Here is a 17488-nt window from a genome sequence, read left to right on the forward strand (position 1 = left end):
TCCTGAGGAAAGGAGAGCTTTTGCTGATGTTGATGAGCTGTTTGATGCGATTCTCTTCCTGCCAGGCGATGAAGAAGAGTAGTCCTCGGGATCCCGTATTCGCGTGCGGCTCGTTTCTGAGACCAGCCTTTTTTAACAGCCTCGACGGCCTGGGCTACCTCAAACTCGGTATATGACTTCATTATTGTCGTATGAAGGCCCTGTAAAAAGATGAAGTTATTCGGATAAGAATTGGTTGAGAAAAGGTTATAAAAGTAAAGGTGGTGGAAATGGCGGTGTGGCTGGCCAGGGGTGTCCACAAGGGGGTGCTTCGACTTATGTACACGTCGCGACTCCCTCTCGTGCAATCTTCCTGAAGAAGAGAAATCTGCCAGAGCCCCTTGGACGTGACTATGCCTTCTTTAACTGCTCAATTTCGAGGCGTCCTCGAGGATGGCCTCGCTTGCCTTTGACGACAGTAGATATGTCGGCAGCTGGATGAAGAACCCAGGGATGACTGGAAAGGCACTGGCATCCACCACGCGAAGACCCTGCGTCCCTTTCACTCCGAATCTGGAATCCAGCACTGTCCCAATTGGAGCTGTGCAGCATGCATGATGACCGAAAGAGTTAGTTGAGACGTACTCCTTGATCTCATCCTCTGTGCTGACATTAGCCCTCCCTGGCTGCGTCTCCGTGAAGGAGCCATCGAGTGGGATCAGGTCGTCCATGGCGCGCCTGGCAAACGCGATGCCCTCGTACGAAGCCTGGAGGTCCTGCACGGCGGCGTCACTGGAGCCATCGAAGGTGTTGAACGCGATCACGGGCACGTCTCGTGGGTCAGAGGAACGCAGCTTGACCGTCCCGGCTGTGTTCTGCGTGGAAGCCTTCAGGCTGATCCACGTCCAGCGCATGTGGTCCGAGTCGAGGGCATGCTTGGCCCAGCCGGGGAAGAAACCAGGAAAGCCAGCAGGCGCGCCGTACACCATGATATCAGCGTCGTCGCCTGACGCTGCCGAGGACTTTATGACAACCCCCACTGCCTCGCCGCTGGTAGCGTACACGCCTTTTGCCGTTGCGTCGACGCCTTGGAGGTATCTTTCCAGACACGGGTCAGGGACCTCGGGGTAGCCATACATGAAAGTGCAGCCATCCTCCAGGGTGAAGTTGGATGTCGATTCGGAGATGACAGAAACCTCGATATGGTCACGCAAGTTGTTACCAACCGGAAGATCGACAAGCTGCTCGATACCGAACTCGGCAAGCTCGTCGGCAGGGCCTATGCCGCTGAGCTTCAAGATTTGCGGCGTGTTAAAGGCGCCTGCGGCGATAATGACTTCTCTGGCCACATTGACGACTCCTGAGCCCTCGACTGTCGCGTCTTGCCAGCGTGGGTCGGCACGATACAGCGATTGACCCTCAAGATACTCAACACCGGTGGCACGCAGGTCACCTGTTGAGTTGTCAAAGTTGATCTTGGTCACGAGGGTATTGAGCTTGATGTCCCTGTCAGATCATGATAATTATGAGGGTTAGCCGCTTGCTTTGGCACCAGGCGATACTTGACAGTAAACTGCCGCTGAATTCAAGGAAAGTCAACTTACAAATGGTATGTCCTTGCACCATTGTCATCCACTGCATTTGCGACCTGCAAGATCCAATCCCTAGCACCATTGCGAGTCGAGTCCTTCATGGATAGCGGGATCTGATAGGGGCCCGTGGTGATCGTTGGCCCCGGCGCGTTGATATCCTTTGCCAGGATTTCTGCAAGTCCAGCCACTGTCTCAACAAGGATGCCGGTGAGGCTCTCGCCCATAGCTGAGGCAGCCGAGACGATGATGCTCACAACCTTCAGGTCCTGAACCGCCGTCACGAGCGACGTCAGCTCCGTCCAAAGCCATCCAGCAAATCCGTGACCGACAACACTGTTGGGAAGGTAATTGCAGTGCTCTATTTCCTCGAAAAGCCTCTCGAACGTGCTCCCGTTCCAGCTCGTGTCGCCGGTCAGATCCGCCACGGCTTCCCAGTCGCTATCAAATGCCCGGATGGTAATGAGGGCATTGTGTCGAGAGCAGCCACCTAGGGTTCCGGCACGTGGATAGAGCGTGCCGATAGCAGTAGCATTTTCTGGCGGGTCAAGACCGGTATATAGGCTGCCATTGGAGAGCAGGTAGGATGTGATGGCGTCCTTGGCCTGCGTGACTGGATCGGAACTGCGCGTGACGAAATAGTTCCACTGCGTCGCTGGAAAATCATCGGTAGCGCGGGGGAATAGCACCGGTACTGTCTCGAACAGGTTGTCGCCCTCGTCACCTCCGGCATCGATGAGAAGAACCTTGTATCCTGCGACGGCGAGGTTTGCTGCCGTAGGCCCACCTCCCGGTCCTGATCCGACCACAACATAATCGTAAACTGTTGCGTTGAGAGACGCCATCCTCGAGATGAAAGGAATATGTCGTCGCTGTGGGCTGCAAGAAGATACTTCGAGCAGACAAATCAGGGCTAAGAGGCTGTAAGCCCAAAAGAAACGACTAGGAGGAGTCATTCTGGGGAACTCTCACTGAAGCCTTAGTCCTGAGGGATGAATCATCAGAAGCTCAGGTGCAGGGACAGCAATCGATTTCCTGGACATACTATTTGTATAAATGTACGTGCTTCCACTCTACACCTTATGAACAATTCAGGCCGTAGCATTCTCTTCGCTTTGACGATTCAGTCTTCAACAAAAGACTAATGATGCACGTGGAAGCACAGACGAGGAATGCGAACATTGTCATTTCGATCAGCAAGGAAATTACTGTATGAGATGTGGATCGACCTAGCTAGGGAGAATAGCATTTCGGAAGACTGCCAGGGTCATCTCAGAAAGCACTGAGGTGCGCACTCACCCAAAGAACAGACTTCTACCACATTACACTGCGAATGGGAATGCAGTAAAAAGTAAATAGAAACTATATACACTTTTTGTAGTAAGATCATTGTATCTTCAGTCCCTTATTTTGGGGTTTTATCAAGATTTGTTAGTTTAAGACGTTGACAAAATCTGGTCTCAAAATATGCACCTGTTTTATTGATATGCTGGATTCGGGCTAGCAAGCATTGTACGAGTGGGCATTGTTTTGAGGGGATCCTGACTGCCGGACTGGCTGCCAAGGGAGTAACGATCAAACGGTTGAACTATAATGGCGTCGGTCTTTCCCCATGTGATGGTGTGAGAGACTGCACTTCTGTGAAAGTTAATTTGATCATTAGCAAATCGACTTGTCAGCGTTGGGGATGGTCCACTCCTTTAGTGCTCTCGAAGGAAGTGTGGGAGGGTAAGATCAACGGTGTCAAGGTGTGGACCATGCCCCCCGTGGACTAATTACCCCGCGGAACTTGTTCTTCACCAAATATGGAGCGACATGTGATGATTCAAAATTGTTCTGTACACATTTGTGATCTATGAAGCGGCAGACTTTTGTTCCCCATTCAGCACCAGCTGTATGCAGTCGTCGTTCTTCGCTTGCCCGTCATGTATGTTCAGTGAAAGCTGTTGCTGTGATGTATGTTCACGGAGCTGCCGTGTTTCCCTCTGCCATCAGAGCCGTAGCCTGTATCACTCTCATCTCTCCAGACGGTCAGGCGGGGTATATCCCATTGGCTGGAGTCTGATTCGTGGGCAGTAGGAGGTCGTGCAGGTAGGATAATTAATTCGGTGTCGGACTGTTGCAGGGTGTCGTGGGAGGGTTGCCTGAGATATTCTCCCCTTTCCTCTCTCGAAATATGGCTCGTTCTCTTGGTTCCTGATGATGCCCAGCTGTACGTTGGTTTGTGATGGCGCCACCAGCTTCGAACTGAGCCGGTTCCGGTAGACCTTCCAGATCGGGGGAGCGATGCGGTCGAGGCAACTTTGGACGAGATTCGCAGTATGATGGGCCAGCATACCGGAAGACAGGAACATATAATTCCCATGCCACCTGGTAATACCAATTATCAGTGATTTTCCTAGCTGTACAAGATTTTATTGGAGCATTCTTTGACTCTTGGTGTACTGACCATGAACAGCAGACCAAGTCTCTGTCTGATTCCAATTCGGAGATCGTTTGCCTGGAGCGTAGCCTTGGTACACTTTGACAATACCAGTAATGATGGCACTGGAGCGGAGTATTGATACGTCGAAGTCAGTCCAAGAGTCAACGCAGACATATGATGAGTTGGACTTGAAGACACTCACAATGCGCCCAGCGAGAAGACGGCCACCAAGCTCATCCTTTTCTTCATGCTCATCTGGAGCTTCATGACCATCTTAACAGGCAGCAATATAATGCAGATGTCGAAGACAGCCTCGATGATACCTGTCGCGAACCAGTAGATATTGAAGTTGAAACAGTAAGGCTCGGGACTGAGGCTGCTGATATAACTCCATTTTATGGGCCAGCACGTGAAGATTGTTGCGAATGTGGTCGCGATCCAGAAGAGGATGATGGCTGCGCTGAGCACATTCACCTGGAGTTGGAACGCGCGGGACGTGGAGAAGATGCGCTTGTACAGCAGCAAGATGGATAACTTGGCCGCGCTGACACAAGTGAAGTAGATCACCGATGCTATCCATGCCAACAGAAGATGGGTCTTGTTGGCAGACGTGTAATGATAGTTTGGATCCGTGTTGTCTTCTATCCAGTCGGAATTCGGGTCGATGACGGAAGCTATGCCACTGTAAGCACCTCTCAGGACATTACAAAACAGCAGTCGAGCAGCCCCAGCATAGATCAGGGTGCACAGAGTATCCAAGTTAGAAGGAGGGCCGACTTACCGGATAGAACAAGAAGCGCAGCGCTCACATTACCAACAAGCGCTACCATTGCAAGCCAGTCGTCCCAACCCAGGCCAGCCTTAAAGTGCGTGCGGGCGTAGAAACGCATCCCAACAACTATGATAGACAGAGCTATCATAGCGGCTCCAACGCCAGTCTCAACATTACCCTCGGCATAATCCTCTGCCTCGTTGGCAGACATTGTGGGCCACTGGCTGCACCGAAGGGCAGCAATGCACAGAAACGTAAGAAGAAAAAGACGAAGACCTGCCGTGGGTGCTTCATTGTCGGGTTTGCATTCTCTCGCCCGCTTATCATCGCTCGCTGCGTCTCACTCGTTATTAATGACCTCGGTTTCTTGGGACCCACACAGCAGCGTCGGGGATTTTCTTGCTCGTACTGGAAAAAAGTAAAGAAATCTGATTGTAGCCTGATTGCTGCCAAGCACAGCCAACTCCCGGTTTGGGGGGGTCTGCCAGCTCATAGCGTGGTCAAGCGATGGTGAAGATGGTGTGGAGGAGGTTACCCACCATGCACCAATTTAATAGTGTCTTCACACGCATGCTGCTCGAGTTTATGCCAGCCATCACACGACGCGCCACCAAGGCGTGACGGTGGTTGGTGGTTTTCGCACACTTAAAATGGTGGAGTGCAGATCCCTCGAATCCAGACTTCTTATTTGCTGGGCTTTGCGCCTTCGACAGCGACATTGTCTCTTCATAAGCAGACTAATCATCCCGGGACCGACCGAATATCTGACGCCACAGTAAGCTGTGGGCTTCGGGATCACCAAAAGCTGACATGTCGCATTGAGATGCATATTGATTGGCGCCAGTATAGCCCGGAAGAACCAATATATTTTCAGCTCTTTATCTTCGCTCAGCTTTCAGGGCAGCTATCCTCCTCCGGCCGATGGGTTTCATTTGGCTATGTTTGACTCATGCAGCAGCCTGAACTGTCGCATTTTGACTGCATAATTAAGATAACTTGGCTTCTATATCAGCTTATTTTGCCCTTTGAAAGCACTTCTCCTCGAACTTTCTGCTGCACAAGAGTGGGCTGTTGTTGAAAACCGCGTGAGCGAGCGTCGATTGATTAGCATTGTCAGCCATGGGTGCACATCTCTCGAAGAATGCATTCCCTGTGCATGCAAAGGTAAATGTGCCGTGTTTGTGTCATAGAGACTCGTAGACTAATCAATCTCATGCAGACCGTCCTGGTGACAGGCGGGTCGCGGGGTCTCGGCCTTGAAGTCAGTCGACAGCTGGCCGCAAAGGGGGCCAACATTGTCATCGTTGCGAGAGACACAGGACGGCTTAAGAGAAGCATCGAATATATCAGAGCCGGAGCTGCTTCGCCAACTACCCAGCGGTTCCACCAGATCAGTGCCGACCTGACACAAGATGAGGCGGCAAGCACTGTCATAGCCGAAGTGACGGCATGGAACTCGGGTCCGCCTGACATTGTGTGGTGCTGTGCTGGGAGCTCCCACCCGACAATCTTCCTTGATACAGAACCGGTTCAATTCCGGTCGCAGATGGACTCAAATTATTTCTCGACCCTGTATATAGCCCACGCCGCGCTCAGAGCATGGTTGAAACCCGAGAATCTGGGAATGAAGGAGGATTCTACATCAGCTGCTCCCTCGAGGCAACTCGTCTTCACTTCGTCGTTTCTGGCTCTTTACCCTATTGCGGGATACTCTCCATATAGCCCAAGCAAGGCGGCTCTTCGATCTCTGTTCGACACTCTGTCGCAGGAGACCAAACTTTACACTGCCTGCTCAGTGGGAGTTCACCTCGTCCTTCCTGCCTCAATTCTTGGTGAGGCATTGGACAGCGAGAACAGAATCAAGTCAGATCTCACAAAGATGCTGGAGGAGTCAGATGAAGGACTGCCATCTGCTGTGGTGGCAGCGAAGGCCATCAAGGGGCTGGAGAGCGGGCACGAGCTGGTGACGACGGACTTGATGACGAGATTTGTCATGTGTGGGACATTGGGTGCCAGCGTCAGGGGTGGCTTCTTGAAAGGGCTCCTCGACTGGTTCCTAGGATGTCTTGCACTGCTCGTTCTGGTCTTTGTCAGGCAAGACATGGACTCCAAGGTCAGGAAATGGGCAAAAAGATTCGGAGATTCAGGATTCCGATAGCTCGTCGTGGAAGTTTCTATATGGGTAGTAATCAAGCCTGATATTCGATCCATCAGTCCAACTTGCAACAAAAAAAGTAACTAACCTTATGCAGCCTAATATGATTACTTCCTTGTTCTTCGGTAGAGAGCTGCACTGGCCGGTAGTCGCATGTGCCTCATGTGAACCACACATGACATGACTTTTAATAAAAACATGTTCAGGTTACTTCAAAATGATAAGAAGAAAATGACACCCCAAGACGATCATCAAGCTCTGTTATAGTCATGAATTTAGACTACAAAATCATAGGTAATCACCACCAGCTATTATGAGCATAGCTACAGTCGCTGCCCTGTATCCCACTGTAACCTTCGAATAATAATATCGTAGCGATGTGCCGACTATGCAGCAACCATCGAAGACGAGGATTTAGAGCGCTTCTTTCTATACATAGACCCATTGAGCTCATTGAACCTGCGAACGTTTTCTTCCGTCACCTCATAGCGTTTGATCCTGCATTCTTCCGAGATGTACTGAGGTGACAAGGTCGCCGAGCCTTCAGACACGTTGCAAGTTCGTCGATGGTCACGATGTCCGTTGTCATAGCCTCGAGAAACAGCTTTTCTGACCACAGGCCGTCCCGACTGGTAAAAATGATGAGGGCCGGCCTGAGCTGCTGGTAAAGTATGACTCGGCGGAGTGCTTCGTATCATTTCGTTCATTGAGTAATTTTGGGATACTAGCTGGGCAGCAGGATTCAGGTTCCCATAATTGTGCCGATTAGATTCTAAGTCCTGATCGGAAGGAGACGAGTGCGGAACGTGTGGAAAATATATGGAGCTTTGGTGACTCGTTGAAGAGTGCTTATTCCGTATTCTGTCACCGACTCGGGAATAGAAGCCTAGTTGATTTTGGTTGATGGGCTGGTGACCGATTTCTGAGGACCAGATCGAACCCGAATCCTCGTTGGGAGATCCATGGGAAGCCTCAGAGTTATTTGAGAATAGTGCAAGATTTTCATTGTCCCTTGAGTTTTCAGCCGGACGAGGTAGAGCAACACGTTCGTGAATGTTATTGTAGCAGTAGTCTGGAGCCCTAGTCCGCTGGAGTGTGCTCATAGGGATCTCGGCGCTTGCTGGGGCTCTCAGCTGGTTGTGTGACTCCTGGCGATATCTGCGATCGTCGGCATATTGAAAGACGGCCTCGATGAACTTGTCGTCTTCAGATGTTTCGGGGATTAGCTGATGTCTGAGTCGAATCATTATCTCATCTTGTGGTCTCATGCCCTCCATATCAAGCCTGCGAAGATCCTGCCTGTGCTTCATGCTGAATGGAGTATGTGCAAGATTTGATATTGGAATTTGAGGGATGCAAATAGCTGGTCAATATTGCAGACAATGGGTTTTGATGTTGATGTGAGAACTGCAATCGAAGCGGATCACCTGAGCAGAATATTGGAACTGCAATCAATTTATGCTCTACGTTTCGTTGACTGCCTTCAACTTGCAACTCGAGGAAAATGTTTTGTCAGACTTGAACGTTCCGCCGCATCATATGTATATGCTCATGATAAAAAGTACGTTTAGCGAGTCAAACAGAGGACCCATTCGCAAACACAGCACAGTTTGATGTGGCATGTATACTTGTGTAGTTCACTCTCACACGATAGTGTTTTTCGAGCTTCATGAAGCATTCGTGACGCAATAATACGTCACTGCATGATCACAAAAAGTGTCACACGCAAACACGCGACTGAGGCCGATGTTGGACGTGACGACCCTATTTGAAAGAGGCCTCCAAGATTGTTGACCTTTGTGATTTGCTTATAATCCGATTCCAGGCCACTGTTAGTTAAATTTAACTTGAAAAGGTCAAGATATAAGTATGTGCATCAATACGGTAAGAGCTCAGGCGGCCACTGCGGTACTGACAAATGGAAACGTTTGATCTCGCCACTCTATCAAGACATGCTGTTACTTGTACCGCTCATAAAGTGATTACTGTGCTTGTCAGGCATCTGGTGAAATCTCCTATCATTTTCTGAAACTCAAGGAAAAATTCGTTCTCAAGCTTGCTAAAGATAGCGCTTAAAAACCCCGAGCATGTTAATTGCTCGTCACCTGAACATCCAACACATAATATCCACAACGTTGTATGAAACTTGAAAGAAACATTGACAGAGTACGTGATCAATATAGCTATGTTGGATGACGGAGACAACGTTTACGAGCATGGTTGTGACTGTTTGTACAACAACGGCAGGTTGCATGTTGACGTTATTGATCACCACTTGGTGAGTGACAATGATGAAATCAATGGTCTCGTGCGGCATTTTGTGAGTTACAGCTTTGATGGACGTTGGTTTCCTTGCCAGTCTATATGCGGCTATGCGGCCCAGCCTCGCATCTAGAAGTTTGCTCACCATAGCATCACGGTCATAAGATGGTTACTTACTACGAACACATGAGATGACCGCTTACTTCTAAGTCAGTACTTGATAGCCAGGGACTCCTCAAGAATTCCTCATTCAATGACTTTTGAGATGCTCAGGCATGTATACACACTGAGTTGAGTTTCTTCTGGGTTCTAAAGCGTACATGTAGCAACTTGAATGAAATTTCTCATCAACCTCCCGCCCTGATCCCTATTTTGCACGTGGAAACACATGGTGATCGAGGATGACACGTGATGCCATGTACCTAGCCACACCATATTCCACTGCATACTTGCACATTATTTGACGAATCCACAAACCTTAATTCTGGTTCCTAGGAACAAACATGCATTGCAGACCCCGAGCTAGATTCGGGGCCGGCGCATTCACATCAGTCTTGCGGTCGAACTCGACATTTGGGTTCCCATTCTCATCGCAGGCAATCCATCTGTACATCGCCAGCGCATAGCCAAGAATGATATTTTGCTGCATCTTTGCCCATCGCATTCCAAGACACGGGTGGCGCCCCTGGCCCCATCCAATGACTGTACCAAGATCGGTCAGTTCATGATTACCACCGAAAAAAAGGACTGAAAGAGTCTTGGATACTTACAACCGTAGGTCTCCTTCTTGAACTCCTCTCGACCCTCCATGAAACGCTCCGGGTCGAACTTCTTGGGGTTGGGGTACAACTTCTCGTTGTAGTGCACATCCATGGTGTTGTAAGACGCAAAGCTGCCGGAAGGAAGAACCTCACTGCTGCCCGGGATGGGGATGGCATTGGGCGAGACATTGAATCGTCCCATGGGGAATGCGACCCACAGACGGATCGCCTCCTTGTAGCACATGTCCATGGCGGGAAAAGACTCCTCCCACGCTGCCAGCGGAATCGAGTCGAGCTGCTCTACGAGAGGCACGTCTTTGTTCTTGGCGTAAGACGCCGCGACGCTCTTGAGCTCCTGGTACATTTTCTCCTGCCAGTCCTGGAAATGGGCACACACGTTCAGCATCGCGCCCGTCAGGTAGCCTGCATTTGCACCGGCGACGAATATGCCGCTGATGCTGAAGTCGATGATGTGCTCCTGGCTGTCGCCAAGATCGATCAGAGTCTGAACCGCGTCATTGGCCCGAGATGCCCCTGGACTCATTCGCTGCTTGATCATGGGTGCCACAATGCTATGTAAGCCCCAGCGTCCGTAAACGCGCTTCCAGTAGGCGAGGGATGTAAGCCGCAACCAGGGGACTGCCATGAGGTGAAGACTGCTGGTGGAGCGAAGTATCATCAGGTAGCCAAAGATAGTATCCACTATGCTGGGGTCGTCTGAGAGCTCATCAGCGCAAAAGACACGAGTGCTTTGCTGGATCACGATCCGATAGCATTCTGCGGCCGGGTTAATGATGTTTGTTGGCCTGCGGGCTAGACCTGCAAAAGCGGTATGAGCATCTCGAGTCACAGCTGGGAGACGCTTGGTGAGCTGCTCCGTTTTCTGTAGCTCGAGTAGGCGGCGTTGGAAATATGTTGAACCAGCAGGAGTTTTTGCGTTATGGATATCCTTGAACGGGGGCCCAATGTCCGGTCCGTGACCTATAAGCTGAACTCCTCGGACAGAGCAGAGCCTGCGATCGTCCAGGTACCATTTGCGAGCAGCTTCTCCTGACACAGCAACGACATGATTTTTACCCAGCCAGAAGCTGAAATGTCCGGTCTTGGATTTCTGGACCGAGTCTCGCCAAAAATCCCTGTGGAAAAGACATCGTCTTAGTATTACTATGTATCAAGATTGTGATTAATAAAGTGCTTGACTCACATCTTCTGGGTTAAGAATCGCCATGATCCTACAAATGGAAGCGTATCTGTCGTGAACGCGGGCGAATTCTTGTCGACTTTGGGAGTGTAAGACAGGTAGGCAAGAAAGGTTACCAGAATGGCCGTAATACTCGACAGTCCAGCGGTGATGATCCACTGGAAATCGTCAGGCGAAGCAGCACTCTCGCCTCGGCCTGAGGCAAACAATGTTCTATTGGAGCCCATGTTTCTGCTATTTCCTAATGATTACAATCTGTTCGCACTGCTTGGCTTGTACCAAATTTGGTTTAAATGTTTGTATATATGTATGTGTGCATATACCACCTGCGCATTCGCAGGACCCCATCTTCCCGTGCAAGTCCAGCCAGGGCTGTCTCTGGGCTTCCGAAGAATTTCAGCTCCGGCAATACAAGACGCCCACCACGCGTGTAAACGAGACCAATGATTTGAGACAAAGTCGTATCTCGGCGCAATTCGGCTCAAATGGATTATATTGTTCCGATATACGGGTAATAGGCATGGAAAGAGCGTCATGGACATACTTCGTACAGTACCCCGCGTGAAGTGCTTTCCGTCGTTCAGGTTTGATGGCCTGAATGTTCTTGTTTTCCGAGAGCATTTAATTGTCATCTTGGCAACTCTCGTGCCCACAGCAGGCGCTGAGCATAGCCAGACCAAGAAAATAGGCTATCAAGTTCGCGCTCCTTGGTCCGATCTCGCACGTTGCCATGTACTGTAGTAGCTGATGTGGCGGGGGAAAAGGTGGTGGGAACCTGAGACATACCTAATTTGGTGCGATGTTGTACGACAATGGCCAGTATTTTCGAGCTGGAGACGGACCTTTTGTCGCCCAGGACTGCGAGTTACTCCGCTGCGAAAAGGCCGAAATGCATCATGCATCCAGCCAGGAAGTCAACGTAAGTGGCGTTACACTTGTCTTGGGAGCGATGCTGCTGTACTTTTGGCGACGAATCATTATGCTCCCTATTGAACTCCCTTACATGTGCTGCACTTCACTCACCAGAGCATGTCGCTTTTCACAAGAAATCATTTTACGATTTTGAGCCTTTAAAGAGCACCCTTCACGCCTTCGATCTCGGCTGTTGGGGCTAGTGAATCGCCTTGCTACATGCGCAGTTGACATGTTTTCCAAGAAGGAAGTTAACAGAGCATATGAGTTGGAGGAAAATAGCACATCGATTGCAAATGGTAGAAAGCCAAGTCCTAGCAACAATGAGAACACCACTGCTACTCTTGAGCCCGCAGCTCAGTCTGGTGACCTCGAAGAGCGTGGCTCAGATGAAGATGATATCGAGTATCCAACGGGGGTAAAGCTCGCCTTGATCACGGTATCTCTCTTCGTGAGCATGTTCCTGGTGTCGCTGGTATGTCGAAAAATTTCATGCACAACCATGTTCATATCATCCCAATGAGTTGGACTAACAGTCACTTGCTACAGGACAGGTTAATTATCTCAACTGCAATTCCCCAAATTACTAACGACTTCAACTCGGCCGGCGACATTGGCTGGTATGGCACGGCATATCTTCTGACGAGCTGTGCCTTCCAGCTTGTCTTTGGCAAGATTTACACCGTCTTCAGCATCAAAGCCACCTTTTTGACCTCAATCATCCTGTTTGAAGCTGGTTCTGCAATATGCGGCGCCGCGCCGAACTCGATTGCTTTCATTCTGGGCAGATCCATTGCTGGTCTCGGGTCTGCAGGCGTCTTTGCTGGTGTTGTAGGTACCCGAGATTGTGTTTTGACCCTCATCGTCACCGTGTCTATGCGCACTTTGATCACTCAGTTACCTTGTCATGTGCTGACGTCTCTGTAGATGGTCGTCATCGTTTTTGCAGTTCCATTGCATAAACGGCCAGTCTACCAAGGCTCCTTTGGCGGTGTTTTTGGTATTTCGTCAATTGCAGGACCACTGATTGGCGGCGCTTTCACATCGAATGTCACTTGGAGGTGGTGCTTCTACATTAATCTTCCTCTTGGCGCCGTGGTCTGCGTCCTCGTCCTCTTTCTACTGCATATTCCAGACCGGCCTAGTACGCATATGCCCTTCCGCAGCAAACTCGTACAGCTCAATGCCCCGGGGCTCCTCGCTTTGCTGCCTGGAATTGTTTGCCTGTGCTTGGCCTTGCAGTGGGGTGGCACCACATACGAGGCAAGTTCTTGTTCTTTTGAATTTTCACCCGCAGCTGTTTAGTTCCATCTGCTAATGCTTGACAAATAGTGGAATCAATGGCGAATTATTTTGTTACTTGTTCTCGGAATCGTACTCTTGATCGTATTTGTCTTGATACAAATCTGGAAACCAGATCAGGCAACTGTGCCGCCAAAAATCTTTGCTCAACGCAGTATTGCCTCTGGGTTCTGGATAGCCTGTTGTGCAGGTGCACATCAGAACCTGTTTGGTAAGAGTTGTCCACTGAAACCGGTCCATTCAGTATCCTATCTATATGCTGACGTTTTCATTCGCAGTTTACTATCTCCCCATTTGGTTCCAAGCCATTCAGGGTGTCTCAGCTGTGGGAAGTGGTATTCGGCTCCTCGCAATGCTGTTACCCACCGTTATTGCCACTGTTGTCAGCGGCATCCTCATCTCTCGCATTGGCTATTACAACCCGTTCCTGATCTTTGGTATCTGTTTGACGGCAATTGGCAGCGGCCTGCTTACAACATTGAAAGTAAACACGACTACGGGCCAGTGGATCGGGTATCAGATTCTCTACGGTTTTGGGTTTGGCTCGTCCATGCAGGTGCCCAACATGGCCGCGCAGACGGTGCTGGCCCGTGAGAAGGTTGCCATCGGCGTATCGCTCATGTTCTTCGCCCAGATGCTCTTGGGCTCCGTCTTCACCTCTGTGGGCCAAAATGTTCTAGACAATCAGCTGGCGAACCGCCTCGCCGGGGTTCCCGGCATCACTCGTCAGATCATTGTGCAGACGGGCGCTACAAATCTGCTTAATATCGTCCCTACACAGTACCACGACATGGTACTGCAGGCTTACAACGAATCGTTGTGTGTTTGCTTTCAGGTGGGGCTGATCATGGCTTGTTTGGCCATTCTTGGTGCGCTTACGATGGAGTGGAGGAGTGTCAGGAAGAACTTACCAGCCGAGAAGCCTACCAATGGCAGTACGGTTGAGTTGGCTGAAGGTGAGGATGAAGTTGCCGCTGATAGAAGTGTTGACGACGGTGGTGGCTCCAGGGTGGCTCCATCTATCACGAGCAACAAGTCCAACGGTGTTCCGACTCAAGGGAGCGACCAAGATGCGTCGACAAACCCGACTTCTGAGATATCTGAGGGGAAACACCTCGAAGGAAAGGAGAAATGATATACTATATGATAAGGTTGGTCTTGTTTAATTAGAGATCGACTGAGACATTGAAGATCCATCTCTTTCAAGACAAATATATTTTTGATTGGATCTCGAGCCTGTGATGAAGCATCATGCGTGATGAGTCTCAGTTTCAATATGCTTCATGTTTCACAACCAATGCTACCACCAAGCCGTTTTGTGCACGAAGCTGCGTTGTCACCACCAACTTCCCAGTCGCGTCCCTCATCGTCTCGATAATGCTTAGAAGCTCGCTCATCTCCATCTCACCCTCATCAGCTAGCTGCAGCAGATTAAGGTCACGCGTCCTCGCCGTGGCCTCCACCTCGCTGTTGGGGATGCTCCCTGGTTCCGGAAGTAGACAGGCCGTCACGATGAGCAATATGGCGCCGGTTGCTCGCAGGATAGTAGAATAATCTCGCATAGTCTCTTGAATCGCAAACTCACTTGATTTACGTGAAGTAGATCTGAGAATGGCGTCAAGATGCAGGATGTAAACAGCCCCATCTGATATGGGTTGCGGTTGGCCAGCGAGGTGAGGAGTTACCAAAATCCGACTACCAGGAGACGCAGGAGTAGAATTGGACAGGGAGCCGCTGGACTCGCAGGCGTCGACTTCATGCAGTTCGGAGAACGAATGTCGTGAATCATCAATCTGCACGACCAGGCGAAGGCTAGAAAAGTTTTCCGCGAGGCTTCGGGCGGTGGATATCGAGCGCGCGCCAACCTGCAAAGAATTAATAACAAAGTAAATATACTCAGCTCCACATTTCCTCGCACGGTAACATGTAGGCGTGAAGAGGTCTCTGCCCCTCCTCTGTGGCGATTTGCTCACCTCGACTATACAAGCGCCACCCAGGTTCGTCCAGTTGAGCCGCAGTATCACGTCAAGGATCTGATCTTCATGCTGCAGGCCTGCACCGTGGTGCAGATATGCCGACCACTGACGAGCGAATCTCGGATGCTCCTGGAGGGTGGCACGGAACGATTGGGACGTGTTCAGGGCCAGATTGTAGGCCGTATCGGGTCCGGCGCGGGGGGCGCCAAATCGTGGCGTAACTGAAGACATATGAAAGGCCGCAGGGGCGGCGACCTTGACTATGAAATGTGTGGCGTCCTGCAGGGCATGGTCCTCGAGCAATCGTGACGACAGAGGCGTGTGCGATACGGAGTTCGCCATCGGCTCCCGGAGGAATCCGTATGTGGCTGTCAGCCGGACCACACGACGAAGCTGAGTCTCAGGAACGCCTGCCAAGTCGGCCAAGTCTCTGATGGGAATACTCGTTTCCTGCGGGACGCATGCAAGGATCTGTAGCTCCGCCAGCCACTGGCAGCAGCCGAGAATCTCGATCTAGGCAGGGTATCAATCACGTCAACACTGCCTAGCAAAGAACGTATCGGACCAAGCGTGTGTGAACGAACATGCAACTAGATAACACAGAGATCGGGAAATACAAACCTGTCGTGCGAGGTCATGGAGTAGTTCGGTTGGCCCGCAGACCAGCCTCTTGATTCCAGCGATACTGGTGAGAATGCTGTTCCTAGCACGCTGCAGCTCGTCCCCCTCATTCGATTTGGCCGGGGGCAGCGAAGAAGGGTTCAAAGGTCGGCCAGATTCAACCAAGCTCTTGATCGATGTCGACAGCTGATCGCTGTAGGCTTGCAGGTCCGCTAACCCATCCATTATTTTTTTTATTTTTTTTCCCCTTTAAAAGAAAGAAATCCTTTTCTCCGTGCTCCCCACCGAAGGCATGGGATGTATTTAGATAGAAAGCTCAGAGATGAAACAGTACAATAATAATGACAGAGAAAAGAAGTCCAACAGAGCCCCGGGATTTGTACCGACAATCGCTAGCAGCAAGCCTGTATTTAGTGAGGTTACAGAACAATCCGAGACCTTCTAGGGCTTAACGTCTTTGATTGATCAGTTCGACTTGGAAGCAATGGTGGAAAACAAATGCAGATATTTTTCAGAAAGAATTTGGGAATTTCTATATCTATATAAATGTTCTTTTTTTCTTCTTCTCCCTTCTTCACTCGTCCTCTAAACGAGATTCTGAGTGTTAGGATTTCTGGGCGGTGAGCCCGGCTCGTTGAAAAAAATCTTTACAGGAACCAGTGCATCTTGATAATGCAATACCGTGTTTACTCTCGCTTGATAATCATCGCGTTCCCCTGGACTTGCATATCATCATCTTTAACTTGTCAGCCCATGCCTTGCAACGGCTGAGCTTCCCGCCAGAAATTAATGAATCATGATCAGCCAGCTTGGATATTACCCCTTCGTTTGCAGCGCACCCTGTCCAAACTAGGAAAGTCGGCATGGTGCCAGAGACGGTTGCTGAACACGGCACAAACCTGAAGCCCAACAGGTACACTTGTTGGGTATCATACGTTGTTTCCTCCTTTACGTGTATCAAATTGGTCTAGTAAACTCTGGGCAATGACAACAGAGGCTGTACTAGCAGTCACCGGCCTGTTGTATGACCAATAGATCATGTAGGTTTTCAATAGTGACAGTGGGCTTATCTGCAGAATGTTGTGTTGCCAATAAATCTTCTACGTGCTGATCTCAGTATCGACAAGCTCGCGGTCTAGAGAAAGTAGCAGAGACAAACAAGAATCGGTATACGGGCGGGTCTACTATTGGCTTGTCCAGCGTCTGGACATACCTAGTGGGGAACCTCTCTTCGCGTCAAGGCGTGGCTGCTTGCTGACCTCGCATTGCCTGGACCTAGTTGCTTCTGATAACGTTCATGTCCTCTTTGCCGGTGACCCTGTAACGAGCATACATTTGTGGACAGGGTCTGCAATCAGTTGATGATTGTCAGTCGCGCAATCTACTAAGCTTACGACGAAGACACAAGGGAAGGCCAGCATATATCCTTTTAGGGTTAAAGCAAACTTAAATTCGGAGCTGATGCAGCTTATATAATGGGGGAAGCAGAAGATAAAAAAATAAAAATAAACGATGTCATCAGAGAACTGGCCA

At 50.1% G+C, this 17488-nt stretch overlaps 6 protein-coding genes across 6 annotated transcripts; 2 read left to right on the forward strand and 4 right to left on the reverse strand.

Moving 5' to 3' along the window:
- Window positions 1-401: 401 nt before the first annotated feature.
- Window positions 402-2413, reverse strand: M406DRAFT_64320 (uncharacterized protein; the record flags this gene model as incomplete). Its single annotated transcript, XM_040924878.1, has 2 exons — window positions 402-1485; window positions 1584-2413. The coding sequence occupies 2 exons, from the start codon at window positions 2411-2413 to the stop codon at window positions 402-404; spliced, it is 1914 nt and encodes a 637-aa protein (XP_040774154.1).
- Window positions 2414-3387: 974 nt separating this feature from the next.
- On the reverse strand, window positions 3388-5013 carry M406DRAFT_352242 (uncharacterized protein). Its single transcript, XM_040922674.1, has 4 exons — window positions 4775-5013; window positions 4196-4667; window positions 3785-3938; window positions 3388-3684 (listed from the first exon to the last, which is right to left on the reverse strand). The coding sequence occupies exons 1-4, from the start codon at window positions 4974-4976 to the stop codon at window positions 3502-3504; spliced, it is 1011 nt and encodes a 336-aa protein (XP_040774155.1). The 5' UTR covers window positions 4977-5013; the 3' UTR covers window positions 3388-3501.
- Window positions 5014-5807: 794 nt separating this feature from the next.
- M406DRAFT_323032 (NAD(P)-binding protein) lies at window positions 5808-7071 on the forward strand. The gene is made up of 2 exons (XM_040919727.1): window positions 5808-5929; window positions 5985-7071. The coding sequence occupies exons 1-2, from the start codon at window positions 5885-5887 to the stop codon at window positions 6921-6923; spliced, it is 984 nt and encodes a 327-aa protein (XP_040774156.1). The 5' UTR covers window positions 5808-5884; the 3' UTR covers window positions 6924-7071.
- A 2333-nt stretch (window positions 7072-9404) lies between these two features.
- On the reverse strand, window positions 9405-11377 carry M406DRAFT_279251 (cytochrome P450). Its single transcript, XM_040918376.1, has 3 exons — window positions 11148-11377; window positions 9953-11079; window positions 9405-9884 (listed from the first exon to the last, which is right to left on the reverse strand). Exons 1-3 carry the CDS (start codon window positions 11369-11371, stop codon window positions 9661-9663), a joined length of 1575 nt encoding a protein of 524 aa, XP_040774157.1. The 5' UTR covers window positions 11372-11377; the 3' UTR covers window positions 9405-9660.
- A 521-nt stretch (window positions 11378-11898) lies between these two features.
- M406DRAFT_356957 (MFS general substrate transporter) lies at window positions 11899-14593 on the forward strand. The gene is made up of 5 exons (XM_040923561.1): window positions 11899-12531; window positions 12606-12887; window positions 12984-13319; window positions 13389-13569; window positions 13637-14593. Exons 1-5 carry the CDS (start codon window positions 12289-12291, stop codon window positions 14491-14493), a joined length of 1899 nt encoding a protein of 632 aa, XP_040774158.1. The 5' UTR covers window positions 11899-12288; the 3' UTR covers window positions 14494-14593.
- A 48-nt stretch (window positions 14594-14641) lies between these two features.
- Window positions 14642-15844, reverse strand: M406DRAFT_25889 (uncharacterized protein; the record flags this gene model as incomplete). Its single annotated transcript, XM_040917261.1, has 2 exons — window positions 14642-15223; window positions 15332-15844. Coding segments are annotated over 2 exons (1095 nt in total), but the record flags the coding sequence as incomplete, so codon positions are not given.
- Between the last annotated feature and the right edge of the window lie 1644 nt (window positions 15845-17488).

The sequence above is a fragment of the Cryphonectria parasitica genome (assembly GCF_011745365.1).
Source record: "Cryphonectria parasitica EP155 unplaced genomic scaffold M406scaffold_6, whole genome shotgun sequence".
In the NCBI taxonomy this organism is placed as follows: Eukaryota; Fungi; Ascomycota; class Sordariomycetes; order Diaporthales; family Cryphonectriaceae; genus Cryphonectria; species Cryphonectria parasitica.